This window comes from Natrix helvetica (assembly GCF_964273705.1).
Source record: "Natrix helvetica genome assembly, chromosome: 2".
In the NCBI taxonomy this organism is placed as follows: domain Eukaryota; kingdom Metazoa; phylum Chordata; class Lepidosauria; order Squamata; family Natricidae; genus Natrix; species Natrix helvetica.
This window is the reverse complement of record NC_138552.1, coordinates 57,155,860-57,173,322: the sequence shown is the minus strand read 5'-3', so window position 1 is coordinate 57,173,322 and position 17,463 is coordinate 57,155,860. Positions and strand designations below refer to the sequence as shown.

The 17,463-nt window shown below is 40.0% G+C and overlaps 1 protein-coding gene across 2 annotated transcripts in view; it reads right to left on the bottom strand.

Moving 5' to 3' along the window:
- The window catches only part of SNCAIP (synuclein alpha interacting protein), a 121,910-nt gene that overhangs the window by 27,366 nt on the left and 77,081 nt on the right, over nucleotides 1–17,463 (bottom strand). For both annotated transcript variants that reach the window (XM_081943545.1, XM_081943546.1), the window contains exons 4-6: nucleotides 8,829–9,676; nucleotides 5,070–5,249; nucleotides 911–1,024 (exon numbers count right to left, since the gene is read on the bottom strand). In XM_081943545.1, the coding sequence (XP_081799671.1) occupies nucleotides 911–1,024; nucleotides 5,070–5,249; nucleotides 8,829–9,676 (1,142 nt within the window). The remainder of the gene's footprint in view (nucleotides 1–910; nucleotides 1,025–5,069; nucleotides 5,250–8,828; nucleotides 9,677–17,463) is intronic.

The following is a 17,463-nucleotide window of genomic DNA, read 5'->3' as shown; positions in this document are numbered from 1 at the left end:
ATTCTGATGTTTATATGGGCTATCTTTTGATTGAATAACTTTTGAGTATGTTAAAAAGTATCTTGCAATTCTTATATGTTAGAATTGTTTTACATTTATTTCTGCAGTTCTTAGCACTTAAAAAAACTTTCAACCCTTCACTTCAGGGTTGAAAGTAAATTTCAGTTCTCAAGATAAATTTGCCTTATTCAGCTCTTGGCTTGATTTGTCTGAGGATTCTCAGACATGACTCAGCTTGATTAGAAATTTCATTGCAAGCAAGAGCAAAGCTTTAAACAGAGCAGCTGACTTGCCTACAAGCAGTTCAAAGTGGTTAGAGTCAGTCTTCTATAGGTCTTGTGCTTGTCTCTTCTTTTAATGACTGTGGAACACAACTGATGGGTGTTTACCCAACGGTTCTCTTGAACTTGGAAACCACTGGCTCCAGTTGTGTCAGTCTCAACCTTCACACTCACCATAAAATGCAATTAAACAATGTACAGTCAGTCCCTGACTTATGGCGACAATTGAGCCCAGAATTAATATTGCTAAGTGAGAAATTTGTTCAGCGAGTTTTGCTGAACGACTTTTTCTTGCTACATTTGATCAGCAGTTGTTAAATTAATAAGACGGTTGTTGAGTGACTCTAGATTTCCCCATTGATTTTGCTTGTCAGAAGGTAGCAAAAGATGATCATATGATCCTGGGACATTGCAGCCGTCATAAATATGAGTCAGTTGTAAAGCATTTGAATGTAAATCACGTGACCAAGGGGATGCTGCAACCATCATAAGGAAAAAAATCCCATTTTTGGTACAGATATTACTCTAAAGTTTCCATTTTTATGGATAAGCAGAATACATAATGTAGTGAGGACAGTCTGAATCAATTATTTTATATACATATGTATAGGATATCTGTCTTTCTATACCTGCCCATAGCATCCGGCATAATGGATAAGGCTTGGGTGATCCTTAGAGCAACTCAGTTCTGCAATAGCTTCTGTTTCACTCACCATCCATCGCACACACTCCAGCTGACCATTCTAAGAAAAAGAAAGAAAAGGAAGACTTTTTTTCACCCCAGTTCCGCTTATTTGTAAGCATACCATCATCACAACCACAAACACACACAAATAAATATCTGTCCTGATCGTTCACACGCCAGGCTGCTTTCTTATGTGCTTATTATCATAATGGCACTGACTGCAGACTTATTTACAATTTATGAGTCATTTCTGCTGTGCAAACATCATTTGCTTCTAAGTGGCCTAAGAATTAAAATAGTCTTGAATGCATCAGTGTTTCCTTGATGGCATGTTTGTAAGAATTCTTCTGTAAATATATATTTATTTCACGCAAGCCCTTAGCAATCACTGCTGCTTTCCAGATGTTTAGGACTACAGTTCCCACATTTCCCAGACAGGATGACGGCTACAGTTCTAACATTCTGGAAGCACCATCTTATCCCAATTCATGATGTTAATATTAAAAATAATGTAAACATGAAATTGACATTGTTTAATAAAATACAGATTTTGAGGGAGAAAAAGATAATAGATCATAGGATATTAATTGTTAATACAAAGGGGAACAATAGTTTTATCTGGTAAGGGTGTATTTCAGACCCAAAATATCTGCTCTTTTTTGACTTGACTTTTTTCCAATTTTTCTGATTTTGATTATAGGGTCTGTTGTCAGAAAAACCAAAGGGTTAGACAACTGTGTTTTTAATCTTGATATTCTTGCAAAAATAATACCAACAACCAAGGTTAGAGAATTCTCATTATATATTTATAGCATTTTCCCTATATACTTTTAATAACAGTCCAATGTTAGGTGACATTACTATATGATGCAAGGATATCCTGCAGCAGGTTTATGAAAATAGGTTACTTTCTGGATAAAATGTAAAGCTTTTTTCAGTGTGATTGTATAAATAATGATAAATAAGATGAAATAAGTACTTCTTATATATCTTTATTTAAACATGCAACATTTAAAACTAAGACATCTTAGATATTAAAGCCTTCTTGCATTTTCTCATGAAAATAAACACAGTCTTTCAAAACCTAGCAGGCATATAAGAACAAAAAAGAGCTATATTCCTTTGTATGCTTATCTTGCAGCAAGTCTCACTGTAGTCCAAAGGATTTATTTCGTAGTAGACATGCATACTAATGCATTGAAAAATAACACATTTCTTCTGGAAAAATGTCAGCTGACAGCTATGAAATACAAGAAAAAATTACATTTTATAGTATTGCTGAGTATTTATAAAATATAACAGCATACACAGAAGGACCATGTTATAATGCAACTTCTGCAGCAGAAGAAGACTATGTCTGTTTTGTAATGTATTGTAATGAAGGCAGACAATACAGCAATTAAACAAGATATATCTTTAAAGAACATTAAGATCCAATAAAAACATTAAAGATGCCCTTCCCCTCCCAAGAGCTATATGTATTGCAAAAGGTAATTTTGGAGATTGATTACTTGATAAGGGCTGAATTATAATGCAGCTGAGCTGCACAAACTAGGGGTATATGCTTATATCTCCCCACCACTGTCAAGTCTTATGCAAATATAAGGTCAAGAAACCATAAAGCCCATCTACTGGCAATTTTAAGGAAAACATTAAATTGAAATCTTTTTGGTGGATCTCCCAATTGTACTCGGTATGTACCTATAACATAGTTTATTCATCATTTTCATAGTCATTAATTGTAATTGTTTTAGAAGTGATTCAAAGACAGGATACCCATATCTTTCTAGATATTCTACTTAGTCATTTTGAAGAGAAGCTGGTTTATTATCCTTACTAATACATTATTTTATTTTAAGAATCCTATAATGCACAATTACAGTACTTGAAAATAATACTTTATCAAGTATACAGACCCCTCTCCAAATTAAGTGTGTATTACACACGAGTTGCCAGCCTCTGTTTCACTATTTGCTTTCGGCTGCAATTGAAACGGGGAGGTGGGGCTGGTATTTGGGAGGGGAAGTTTAAGTACAGGAGAGATTGTAAAAAAGGAGTTTTGGTCTCACTGTCTACTGCGCATGCTGGAGATTAGTGCTTGGTGTTGGTCAAGGCCAACTGTCCTGCATACCAACCTGATGATGCTCCTTGAAGATGGAACTCACATGACCCCTAAGGGATTTGCAGATTGGACACTGGGATGAGGGTTACCACTAGTATATACTAGACACTAGTATTTCTGCTTAGGTTTATCCATGAGTTCAATAAAACTAGGAAGCTCTCATTGGTTTATAAGCTAAGGCTGCATTCTTATGCAAATTTACGTAGGAGTAAAATTCTTTGAACATAATATGAATTATTTATTTGAATAATCATACATTGTGGTTTTCAAATTAATTTTATATTTTCTGCTCGGTCCGGTGAGCACTGATGCTAAAGAGCAACCAGAGAAGAGAAACACTCTATGGTAATAAAAGCCACAGAGCAGCAAGTTGAAGGTTGCTTCTTCCTCATTGTGCACAAGTCATTTTCTTAACTGCTGGCCATTTGACAGTATATGTGCCTTTATAGTACAGCTCATATTGTTCTTGTTTTCAGTAAAAAGGTAATGGCAAAGGTTTCTCCTGTCAGCTTGTGTCTGACTCTAGGGGATGGTGCTCATCTCTGTTTCTTAAGCGAGGAAGCCAGCATTGTCCGAATATGTTTTTGTAGTCATGCAGCTGGCATGATTATACAGAAGGGTGGGGTTCAAAATTTTAGCAAGGGGTTCTCTGCTTGGTTGCTGGGTGGTCATGGCCATGGCGATAATGGCCTAGTTGGCCTCCTGCCCCATGGCATGGGGAGAGGTTTGCCCTCCGCAGGCTCCGGAGGCTTTCTTTGAGCCTCCAGGAGGGCAAGAACGCCCCCCCCCCCAAAATCTGAAGACCTCTGGAGGTCAGAAACAGGCCTGTTTCCAGCCTTCAGAAGTTCCGGTAGGCCCATTTTCCACCCTCCCCAAGCCTATGCACATGCCCTGCATTTACCTGCATCCAAAAGGGGTTGTGTGGGGACTCCTGGAAGAGGCGGGGTGGGCCAGCCAGGAATGGGATTTGGAGGTTCTCCAAACTGCACAGAATCTTAGTTAGAGGTTCTCCCGAACCCCTGCAAACCGAGCAGCCCACCCCTGATTACACACCATTTGCAGCACCTTCCTGTAATGCTCCGGTGCTTCCTTTCCACACATTTCCACTTTGAGGCAATAGGCAAAATGGTGCCTAGTGGTCCATTTTTGTTTCTTGCATGTTATTGAAGAATGAAAGAGACTAGACTGACTTTCCATTAATTTCTGGGTGCCTTTCCAGGTACTGATCATCATCTAGAATAGCCCTACCTGGCACAGGACTAGATTATTTGTGGAACCACCTACCCAAGGGTATCTACTGGTCCCACCCATTCTAAAAGGCAGGCAGATTTTAGATTCCTTCCTTGAAATGGGGTTCCCCAGAAGGTATGCTTTTTCTCTAGCTGTGCTTATCCTTTGGAATGATCTTTCAATGATCTTTCTATTGGCATTTAGAAAAGCTTTAAAACTTAGCTATTTACTCTGGAACTGCACTGAGATGAGTGAATTCCTAATCAGGAAAAGTATGAATGCGAGCCGGATCTGCTACCTATCAGTGTGAAGTCACAGCTGCCAGTTCTTTAGCTAACATTGGCCTTTATACCCATTAAGTTCTTCCCAAGAACCTAGGATGACGCAATATATTGATGTAGTATATATATATGGATCTAAGCAATGCATCCTTCTGCGATTGAGAAATGGAAGTTTTTATCAATGTACAGATTTTCTAAGTACCATCCAAGATTTTACTAAGTGTCAATAATCACTGGGAGCACTATGGCCAGTTTATGCCAATTTCTATTTTCAGATCTTGAAACTTTGAGATATTTTCCAATTCTCCTTACTTCTTTTTTTTTTAAAGCACAATTATACCTGGGGTATTATAAGTGAAGACTTTTATGTTCACACCAGTTTTTCATTTCATTCTTATTATGTCTAAGCAAATGTCTATTGACAAATGGGTACCATGTCTCTTAAATATCATCATAGAACTTTATATTACCTTTATTGCTAAGCCCACTGGAGTTAGCTGTTCGCTGTTACGCTCATTCAGGCAGTCTTCACCCATCAGAGAAGTAAGATGCTGTAAGCACTCAGCATGTCCTCTCGATGCTGCAACATGTAAAAGATTGTTGCCACTTTCATCGTGGATTTTGTCCAGATTGTCTGTTGCAAGGTGTGGCTGTGCAAAAAGATAAAAACTGAAAGCATTAATTCATTAATTCAGATAACATACAGATTAACAGAGTTGGAAATGATCTTGTAGATCGTCTAGTCCAACCCACCCACCCACCCAAGCAGGAGACCCTACACCATTTCAAGGTCAGCTTTTTTAGCTGCTCCTAAATTTATTATGTTAAAAAATATAGATTATGTTTATTGGATGTTTTTATATTGATAAAGGTGGTCCTCAAGTTATGACTGTAATGGAGCCTGTCCATCACAGTCAGACAGTTGTGACAGTCGTAAAATGGTTTGGTCGGTCATGTGAAAGGCCCGGTTTTATGACCTTTTGTGCAGCTCTCGTTAAGCAAATCACCATGATCATTAAGGGAATGCCATGTTTGTTATGTGAACTGATTGTTTTCTATGGGCGTGGTTTTGCCAAAAATTGGAAGTAAATGCTGTTTTTCGGCAAAACCATCCTAAGCACAGTCATGTAACTATGGGACATTGAAAATAGGTGTAAATGTGACCCAGTTGCTGAGCACTTGAATTACAGTCATGTGAGCATCAGATGGGGGGTGGACGCTCAACCTATGAAACTTCAAATCTGAGTCTTAAGTAACCCCAGGTAGATCTGCCTGGACTAACCCTTCAGTTGCTAAGTGAACAGTGTAAGTTGAGAACTACCTGTATGTAATTGAACAATAACTAATTTGTGAAATTTAAATACATCATTTTTTTAATTTCTAGAAGTTATTAATGAGAGTCAGACCAGGAATGGATAATGTTAAATGACCAAAACCACACTTTTGAAAATTTCTACTCCCCCCAACCCTTGGTGTGCAAAAGCTGCAGGCTTTTGATATAATATTATAACTACATGAAGGAGTAGGCCCTTTAGGCCCTTTTCACTTTGAAAGCCTTTTTTTTAAAAAAGAAAGACGTATCTGTCCAAGATTTAATGCATCATATTTCTTAATGGGTTTTTTTCCAATAAAAGTCAGTAGGAAATTTATCCTGGGTTTGGTGAGTTTGGGCTGCATGGTCCAGTAAGAATTTTAAGAACAATACATTATACATGGATTAGAAAACTGCTTTTGTAATACTTTGTATAATTGTCATTTTATTTATATATATCTTATGTTCCAGAATGTAAGGGATGCTGAACTGGTTTTCTGTGTTCTGGAATGGGTTTCCCCTAGACTTACCACCTCCTTGCTGACTTTTAAGACATTATTGAAAACCAAATTATTTCAGAGGGTACATTCTTGATGGAATGTATCGCACCATTTTAAATTCTTTTTGCATTTCCCCTCTCACTGATATTCATTTAATTGCTACTTTATTATATAACTTGAAAGCTGCTTACAGTCAATTGACTACAGTGGGGTATAAGTTTAATAAATGAAAGAAATAATGCCCTAATTTTGCAGATTTAAATCTTCGAAAAGACTCTAAGTTAGAAAAGACCAAATGGTGTATTCTTCATTTATAGCATTTTCTCCTCTCCACCCTAATCTTATTCTTTATCTGACATAGATTTAAGAATTTATTGTACAAACAAAATCCATAACCGCATCTGCATAATATCCTTTTTAGGAGCAACAAAATGACAACAAAGCAGACAGAACATTTTTGAATTCTCCATAACTCTTAATGATATAAGATATTATTTCTAATACTAGATGAAGCCTAACATTTATTACAACTACCAACTACTATTAACAATTTAATAAACATTCACCATTATCAAACTGATTCTGAACTTCAATGTTTCCTAACTGGCTTCTCTCCATCATTTGGTTTTTAAAATACCTGACCAATGGAAACATTCCAAAAAACCAGAAAGTTTTCACACATCTATGTATTATTTTGAATGATTCTAGTAAAGAAAGCTAATCAAACAGTGGGTTTTTTTTCCAGATAGATCAATAGGGGTACAACTTTTTATTTATTTATTTCTTACACATAGGTTCTTTGAACCCTGGCTTCAAAAATAATTAAAGGCTGTCTGTATTGATTTTTCCCTTTGCAGCAGACAATATCAGAAATATTTAGATCTGCATAAATTGCTAGAGTGTTACACCTTTTATAAGCTTTCATATCAGAACAATTAACTGTTAAGGTAACAGTCATGTCTAAGTATCTAAAGAATCGATGGAATTAGCCTTATATGAACAGTGTGAAGAAAAGCATCATCAAAAGATTGGAAATAGTGAATTAGAGCTTGGGACTCAAATGTCCAATATCATGTGTCCACATATATCCATCTATAACTCTTCAAACAAAAGGCAGAAAATAATTGGAATGCCCTAGAGGATTAAAAAACAGTGTTTCCGTCTAGGCTGGTGTGGCATAAGACTGAAAATTAATTGTATAATGCCACTCATTTTTTGAAGGCAGAGCTGGTCTAGGCAAGGATGAATATTGATCTACTGTAATACAATAGACCCTTGTTCCTAAGGAATTCCTTTAGGACAATATAACACTACATTGTGTGGTTTATTTTGTGTCTACCAGTTCATCAGATCAAGCAAAAATAAATGCACAAGCCCATTCCACTCTGTGATTGTAACATTTATCCTGCATTGTTTTTTGCCAGTTGCATTAGAATCTAGTGACACCATTACTGTTTTAGGATTAACATCTTCAGTTTTTCAGTAATAATATGACATAAAACATCAGCTTATCTCAACAGGGAAAACTCAGCAGTGAATTAAGGTATCACAACTAATCTTACTACTAAGAGAGAAAAAAGCCCACAAACACTGAATAGCTAAATAAATAAATGGAAAGAGAAAAGGCAAAAGGGACAGAAATTAAGAAAATGCAGATAACTGACAGGTTTGGGCTGCAAAATATACCGATATTGGACTAAGCCCCAATGAATTCCAGGGCTTCAGTTGAACAGATATGGTTAGGATCAGCCCTTAGTGACACTCAATACTTTTATTCAGACAAGCTGTATCAAATAACACAGAGAAGAAAATAACTCACAGCTTTTACAATTGCAGTCTAATAAAGTAATAGCATCTATTGTTTTATGCTGAATCTAATTAACAACTGTACTGTTTTTGAAATCATCATCTAGAGGAATCAAAGCAAAACCAGGTATAAACTGAACAGTGCATATAAAACTTGTTTTCCCTACATCAACCTTATTCACTTGCGTACTGTTACTTTGAAAATGTCTGATCATAAAGCTGGGACTTTGTGTGGGTTAGAGGCCAATGGGGACTTGTGTGTGAACTCCTGTTCATGAAAGCTGTTGCAATAAGCTGGGATAAGCAGTCCTGAATAATAATGAGAACAAAACAGAAGACTCTCTGTTTCTATCACTGGCCTCTAAATAGAAATGGAACTCAGTAACTAAACAACCAAAACTGTACCAATTTGAAAAACAGAGTTACATACAAATTACAAAGGTAGAATATATCTTTTGCTAAATAAACCACCTAAAAGATATCTTCACTGCAGGCTACAATCAATGTATATTTTGCTGATTATATTGCATACATCATTTGTATGCAGTTAGGGGGAAATGTATATTCCTGGCTTTGTCTTGAGTGACTAATGAATTATTTTAAAAACTTACCAGAAGTGAAATTTGTCCCTCTTTCACAATATTTAAGATGCTCTTAGTTTTTTTGACATCCTCGTTCTTTTCTTCCGAGTTTCCAGAACTGTTCCAGTTCACACTGCTGCTCAGTTTGTCATGCTTGCTTTCGGTACTTTGCAGATGGAAAGTCCTCAATTGGCAGTGGGATACAGACTTCTCCATTTTATCAGCAGAAGTCCTATTGAGGAAGCCCTTGCTGTGGGCTTCAGGTTCATGGACTGAACCACTTTTAATGAGTGGCTGTGGAAACTCGTGTTCTTCCACTAATTGCTTATGCTGATCAGCGACAATGGACTGTGCTTTTTTCAACTGAGAGCCTTTCACAGGGGACAGAACACATAACTGCGTTGTTCCTGTTGGGGCCTTTTCAGTGTCCCCTACAGGGCTGGACTTGCTGCTAAGACCATTCAGTGTTGAATACACATTCAAAATCCTTTTCTCGGGAGCTGCCTTTGTAAAAGCGGCAAGCTGTTGGTTCGATTTAATATAAGGCACATCCAAAATTTCATCCATGTCCAAATCATAGTGCTCCAGCTCACCGAGCAAAACTCCAGGTTCAACACATTTAGTTTTTAGGCTGTCGCCGTTATCTGGAGTTTGATCATCATTCTGAGTCATGAATGGAGAGTCATCGCCTTTCTTGTAGTCCACCTTTTGATTCTTTTGGTTATCACTCTCGTTGTTTTCAGAGCTTTCTGGTTGGTGCTTAAGTGGTGAAACCCTCTTTACTGGCCTGAATTTGCTATACATGTCTGCAATGCCTGTTGGTTTTTGTGTGTTTCCAAGGAGTGTTGAAACTCCCGAGTTCCAGTTTGTGGTGGACACTAGAAGACACAAAGACAATTCAGAACAAATCCTCTTCCATCATTTTGTGGTTCATGCTTTATTATCCTGCAAACTTTGAACAAAAACTAGAATTGTCCTTAAGGAAAATACTATGGAAAGGTTTTCTTAACTATCTTTATATCTTTATGCATATATGTTTGTAAGCAAGAATTAGATCTAAATTTCAAAGGAAGTAATAACATTAATGCTTTAACTTATCTAGTTAAAGAATGGGATTTAGACTTGAATAAAACAGAAAAAAAAGTACATTGTAACTTGAAGTACTTCGGATTTTATTCTTTTTCTTTTCAATGTAATGGTGATAGTTTGAAAGGAAATGAGGGATTCAATGTATATTGGGGCAAGTGATAGTGGAAGACATTGCAGTTTTTTTTAAAATAGCCATAGGATGAAATGTTAAAATCAGCAGATACTATCACAGCAATATTTGCATTTAGTCTGAAAGTGGTATAGTTAGAAATGAAAATTGAGAATGTTGGGTACTTCATTTTATAAGTCACATTTAACATCCAGGACTAGCATAGTAATGTTCCATTTGCAACTGTTTTGCACTCATGTTCAGTCTCCGAGAACCATAATTTTTGAAGAAGCAATTGGAATAAAAATTTTTGCAGAGCAAACAGTAAAAAACTACATATTTAAAACCAGAAACTGATTATACTTGTTACTATGGCTCCAAAAGCATTTACAATGATATAACTTGATAGTATTTATTACTCCATCAACAACATGCAGCTTAAGAGTTATCCTAGATCTCATTCATTTTAGACGCTATTTGTATATTGTGTACACTCTTGAGTTCAAAGGGCAACACATTTATGAAGGCTTTATTTACATGTGAAATTTTTTCCAAGTGATAGAGGGAATGGATACCACATGTTTCCCAGCTGTTCTTTTCTGACAAAAGCCTCTTAAGCTTTGCAAAAATGAATTCTGTCCAACATTGTTGAAAACACTTTTTTTGACATAAGGATCTAAGCAAGTAGATGTGACAAGCCATCAATACTTGGTTAGTTTGCACTTAACTCTTCATCACTTTTAAAGGTAAATTAATATTTCATATTTTAGAATATCTGACTAATAAAAAAAAACCTGCGTTAGACAGTCTGTCAAATTTATATTGAGAATGACCATACTCCTAGGCAATGGTAAAAAACAACAACACCTTTCCATAATCATGAAATCAAAGAAGAAAATTCATCTTTTTCTTTTATTTTTCCTGGACAAAATTCATAGTAACTTGGAGATGAATTCTGCAGAACCTATTTATCTATTAATTCCAAACTGTGAGCTTTGACTTAGAGCATTGAAAAGGGCCGTGATTTTTCAAATATGGAATGGGACTTTTATGATTATCTAGTTTCATTGATTTTAGGCATGACTAACTCTAAAGTCTGTACAATATATTCAATTATATTACTTTCTATATTTAGGTTTCCTTTCTTTTACTATCAAAAGGGTGCTGAATTCATTATACATAATTATCTTGTCTTATTTTCAGAACAAAGTTCTGAATCTGGCTATTCGGCATGATGGTAACTTGCCTTAAAAAAGCAAATTGATACTTCTTATGTACTGACACATTTGATAAATCATAAGGTTATGTAGACTAGGGTCTTATTTATCAGACAGATGAAATGTTATTCTCAGTCAGCAGGTAAATTTTCCACAGGTTTATAAAGAAAAAACAAATGATTGAATAAAAATATAATAAAAAATAGACTAACAATTTATGCTAAAGCTAAAATCTCTCTGAAATAACACACTGACAAGTCCTGTCAGCAACAATCAATGACAATTGATGACTTAATTAATCTAGTAAACTTTCTGATTATGTAATATAAGAAAGAATGCTGAATGCTGCAATCCTGGGCTTTCCACTCTGGTTTCCAAAGTCGGGCCGGCTTAAGGGGGGTGAAGGTTTCTAGCAGCCCGCAATTCTCTAAAGTTTTGCTCATCTCGCTTTGCAGCATTCCCTATGAAAGGAGGGCTAAGCGGGAGTTATTGTTACACACACACACACACACACGCACAAACGCGCACACACATGCACATGCACACACACACACTCACCATTCCAAGTATGGGGACTTTTATTTGCATCCGAGCTGCAAGCAGCCAATTGTACCTGGGGAGAAGGACCTCTCCTTCGGTATGCTGCACTAAACCTGTTCCCAAGTGGGGAGAGGGGCAAGCAGGAATGGTGACAGGACTTGCTCCCAACATTGCCATTAAGCAAGGGTGTCAAACTCAAGGCCCGGAGGCTGGATCTGGCCCATGGGGTGCTTAGATCTGGCCCATGGGGCCACCCTGGAAACAGCAAAGGACTGGCCTACGTTGCCTCTGCTAGCAAAAACAGCAGAGGCAGGAGGCCATCACAGCCATAAACGGAGCTTGTGAGGGCTGTGGGCGGCCCTCCTGAGCTTCATTTTCACTGGCAGAGGGTTGCAAGAGGCTGTTGTAACCAAAAATGGAGCTTAGGAGCCCATTTTCTCTGGCAGAGTACTCAGGCCTCCACAGACACCTCTGACACAAGTGACGGTGAGCTGGCCATGGCCACCCTGGCCACATCCACCCTGGCCCCCCGAGGTCAAACACAACCCTGATACGACCCTCAATGAAATCAAGTTTGGCACCCCTGCCATAAAGGCTCTTCCCGCTTCCCACTTAAGAGTCCAGCCTGGAACAATGCTTCCTGCTTAGCCCACTTTTGTTGTCAAGAGTGAGTTGCCCTGTTACTGTCCCTGCTTGTCCCTCTCCCCAGTCAGGAGCTGCCAGGGTCCAGTGTAGCCTGCCAAAGGAACAATCTTTCTCCCCAAGCCAGGGCATGACTGACAGCTTGGCAGCTCAGATGCAGATAAAAGTCTCCAAGCTCGGAATTGTGTGTATGCAGAACAGTGACTCCTGCTTAGCTTGCCTTTCATGGGTGGAAGTTCAAGAAAGCAAGGTGAGGAAACTTTCAGAGGAGGAGTACAGGCAATGGGAACTTTTGCTTCCCTTAAGCCAGACTGGCTTTGGAAATCAGAGCGTAAGGCCCAGGGTAATCGTGTTGTCCCCATGGTGAGTTGGCTAGGGCAAGTTGTGCTGCAGCGATTTGGTCACAATGAGGTGACTGGAGAAAGGTGACAGTGGCAAGGTGGCAGTAGAGAGTTGTCCCATTCCACCAGTTGAGTGTGCTTGGGTCAGTCACTCTCAGCTCTAGGAAAGAGGCAAACCACTTCTGAAAAACCTCATCAAAAAAACTTCAGGCAGCAATCAGAAGTCAGTAACTGACTTGAAGGTACAGTAAATAAAATAAATGTGTATTTTCTAACTTTTCTTTCTGCCTACTGACTCTATGACAAAGAAAGCTTTACTTTATGAACATTTATTTATTGTACACCTCTTAAAAGACACAGGCGGCTTTTCAAAGTTAAAAAAACCAATTGTATATCTTTATTTGTTTGGACTGCTAACATAAAGCTGATCCTTCCTCAGCCATAAATTTGGCCACCTTGTCTATGAAAACTTTGCAAGTACAGTTGTCAGCCTTTCAAGAGGCAAAATATAGAAGGAAACAACTAGTCTTTGGGAGTTCTGAATCTGCAATTTCCTGCTGAACTCCTGCAAAGCAAATTATTATTATTTTGAAAAAAAAACCCACCATTTATTTATAGATGTGTGTGTGTGCATGTATAAAATCTTTTCTTGACGAAACTGAAAAAAAGCATCTTTTGATCTTTCAATATACAAATTATGAACTAGAAATATAAAAGATGACCGTAATCTATAGCAAGAAGAATTCTGGAGGGAGGGGGATTATTCTATGAGTGTTCCATAATAGGGGATACATGCTCGACCTGATTTTTGTCTCTGGGCAGTGGATGAATGATCTAGATTTAGGGAATATTTCTATTCAACCCTTGACATGGTCTGATCATTTCCTCATCAGGCTTGATTTCCATACTGCTACCCTTCGCTGCAGGGAGGCGGAACCGACTAGATGATTCCACCCCAGGCACCTGATGGACCCTGAAAGTTTCCTGATGGAGCTTGAGACTTTTCCTGAATCCCTTGCTCACAACTCGACCAAAGCCCTAGTGGAAGCCTGGGATAGGGCGGCCACTGGGGCCTTGGATCGCGTTGTGCCTTTGCAGCCTCTGACCCGGTGTTGATCCCGGGTGGCTCCCTGGTTTACCGAGGAGCTCCGGGAGATGAAACACCAGAAAAGACACCTAGAGAATGGCTGGAGGGCCAGCCAGTCCGAATCTGATCGAACACTAGTAAGAATTCATATTAAATCCTACTTAGTGGCGATAAAAGCGGCAAAACAGCAACATTTTTCCGCTTTTATCGCGTCCGCAGATAACTGCCCAGCCGCCCTGTTTAGGGTGACCCACTCCTTACTTAACCAAGGAACTGGGAAAGACCCCTTGCAGGGTAGGGCTGAAGAATTTGTTCAGTATCTGCAGGATAAAAACACTCAGATCCGGACAGGCTTGGACTCTGACTGGGTTGATTCGGACGAGTCGCCGGGGATGAATCTTGTGGAGACAATCTGGGATGAGTTTGACCCTGTGATCCCCGAGGGCATGAACAGGATTATGGGGAGACTCAGTGCTGCCACTTGTGTGCTGGACCTGTGTCCCTCTTGGTTAGTTTCGGCTTCCTGGGAGGTGACATGAGGCTGGCTCCAGGCGATTATCAATGCTTCATTGAGAGGAGTTCTTTCCCATCACCTTGAAGGAGGCTTCTTTAGCCGGTCTCCAGTCTCCAACCTTCGCTTTGTAGCAAAGGTTGTCGAGAGTGTGGTAGCATGTCAGCTTCCCCAGTACCTGGATCCGTTTCAGTCGGGTTTCAGGCCCGGGTACAGCACGGAGACGGCATTGGTCGCGTTGGTCGATGATCTCTGGTGGGCCCGGGACAGGGGCTGCTCCTCTGTCCTGGTCCTATTAGACCTTTCGGCGGCTTTCGATACCATTGACCATGGTATCCTACTGCGACGACTCGGGTTGGGAGTGGGGGCACCGTTTTACGGTAGTTCTCCTCCTGTCGGATCGGTCACAGTTCATGTTGACTGGAGGGCAGGGATCGACCCTGAGGCGCGTCACTTTTGGGGTGCCCCAGGGGTCGGTTCTCTCACCCCTCCTGTTCAACATATATATGAAACCGCTGGGTGAGATCATCTGTGGTTTTGGGGTACAGTATCATCAATATGCTGATGATACCCAACTTTTCATCTCTACCCCAAACCACCCAAACGATGCCTTCGACATGATGTCCCGATGCCTGGAGGCTGTGCGGATCTGGATGGGGAGGAACAGGCTCAAGCTCAATCCCTCCAAGACTGAGTGGCTGTGGTTTCCGTCATCCCAATTTGTGCATCTTGTTCCATCTTTGATGATAGGGGGAGAAATTTTAGCCCCCTCAGAGAGGACCCGCAATCTGGGAGTCCTCCTGGACATGCAGCTTAGTTTAGAAGAACATCTGACGGCCATGACCAGGGGCGCCTTTTTACCAGGTTCGCCTGGTACGTCAGTTGATCAGGATGCTCTATGCACAGTTACTCATACCCTCGTCCTTTTTCGCCTGGACTACTGCAACACTATCTACATGGGGCTGCCCTTGAAGAGCACCCGGAGGCTTCAGCTGGTCCAGAATGCGGCCGCGTGGGTTATCATGGGGGTACCTAGGTGCTCCCATGTTACACCCTTTTTAGGCGGCTTGCACTGTTTGCTGGTTGTTTTCCGGGTGCAATTCAAGGTAATAATTATGAACTTTAAAGCACTCCTCCGCCCTGGGATTCGGCCACGGCACCGCCTGCCAGAGCTGCACGGAATCCGGGGCGCGCTTATTGGGCGAGGGCAGCACAGGTGGGGAGCAGACGGAGCGGAGGAAGCCTCTCCCCCTCCGCTTCCCACGCCCGAAAGAACAAAGGGAACCTTTGCCACCGCCCGGGCAACTTGGCCGGCCTCTCTTGCAGCGGCTCTCTGGTGCTGAGCTTGGGAGTCCCTGGAGGAGCTGGCAGGGGCTGCAAGCACCGCAGGCTGGACTGCAGCCTCGAGTCTAGGGCAGCGAGTCATTCGATAGGAAACTTGCCTCTTGGAAGGAATGACTCGGCTTGGCTCCTGCTTTGTCTCTCCTGCCTCTTCGCTTCTCCATTCGGTCGTTGGGCAGCAGATCGAAAGCGGAAGCCAAGCTGGGTCATTCCTCCCAAAAGGCAAGTTTCCCATTGAATGACTCGCTGCCCTGATGATGAGAGGTTAGGCTGTGCCTCACTTGCATCACTTGACTGCACGTCACTGCAGTGAAGTCAGGGTGGTGTGGTGCTTCAAGTGCTGAGAAGATCTGGGTTCAAGTCCAAGGAAGCTCATGGAATGAGATAGGTCTGGTTTTTCTCTTGGTCCAACCTACCTCAAAGGATTGCTTTTTGAGGGTGAGGGGGAATGTGAAGAGAAAGTGATGGGTTAAGATATTGGATGAAAGGCATGATATAAATCAAAACATAAAGGTGGTTTATATGGAACAATGGAACAACTTGCCTCCAGAAGTTGTGAATGCTCCAACACTGGACATTTTAAAGAAGATGTTGGCTATCCATTTGTCTGAAGTGGTGTAGGGTTTCCTGCCTAAGCAGAGGGTTGGAGTAGAAGACCTTCAAGGTCCCTTCCAACTCTGTTATTCTATGTGTATATTTATGGGATTTTAAAAAAAGAATTAAGAATCAAACTCCCTCTATTTTATTGGCCCTTGGGTTGAGAAGCATTTTGAGGGGAAAATGTTTCATGATTCCTTATAAAGAAGCAAACCGTGTAAAAGAAATTATCTTCTGAATGGATATTGTAAGTTTTCTGCAATACCATGCTGAATAATGTACCCTAATTATGATAATCATCATCCCAAGTAAATCCAATGGCTGAAGTAGATTAAGACCTATTCACTGAAGGGTTATGGACAGTAATCTACCACTCTAATCAGGTTGCTAAATCAATGTTTTTGGACTTTCCAGGCTAGGGCTGAAAGCAATTAACTGGCCCAGAGTTACCCAGTCAGTTTCCATCCCCAAGGGAGGGAAAGAACCTCGGTCCCCCTGCTCCTAGTCCCAAAATGCAACCACTATATCACAGTGATTTTCACACACACACATGCACCAACCAAACATACACAGATAGATCCATACAACAAGCATTCATACTTTAAAAAGGAAAGGAAAGCAGTTGAAACTGATTTAATCACTATAGTTATATAAAGATAGGGAGATCTCACAACAATTTGAGAAAAGAGGAAGGCTTTGGTTTTTGTTATTCCCTTGTGAGAGACTACAAAAGGGACGGGCAATTTAGTCATTAATGGCTGTGGCAAAAGAATTCAATAGAAGAATTCTGTAGTTACAATTGTTGGCAATTTTCTGCTACATGATAGTTGATACAGAAATAAAATACTTGCAAAAGCCTAAAGTAAACTGAAGCTTCAAATCACTACTATGAACATTTCACATTCTAAAATATTAATGAAACCACCACTCGATTTATGCATAATTAGGTTTTCAAAGCACCATGCAGATATGTTACCCTCATCCATACCATTTGTTTCATGTTGAAGGAAAGAAACAAAAGAGCTTAATCCGATTTACAAACTAAAAAACAACACTGAATGCACTTTTTTTTTGGGGGGGGAGGAGGTCTCCAGCTGTTTCTCATCTCAGTGCCATGACTCTTCATTTAGTTTACACTATTAAACTCAAAAACTTTGCTTTCATCTTAACTGTTACAGCATGCTTCAGAGT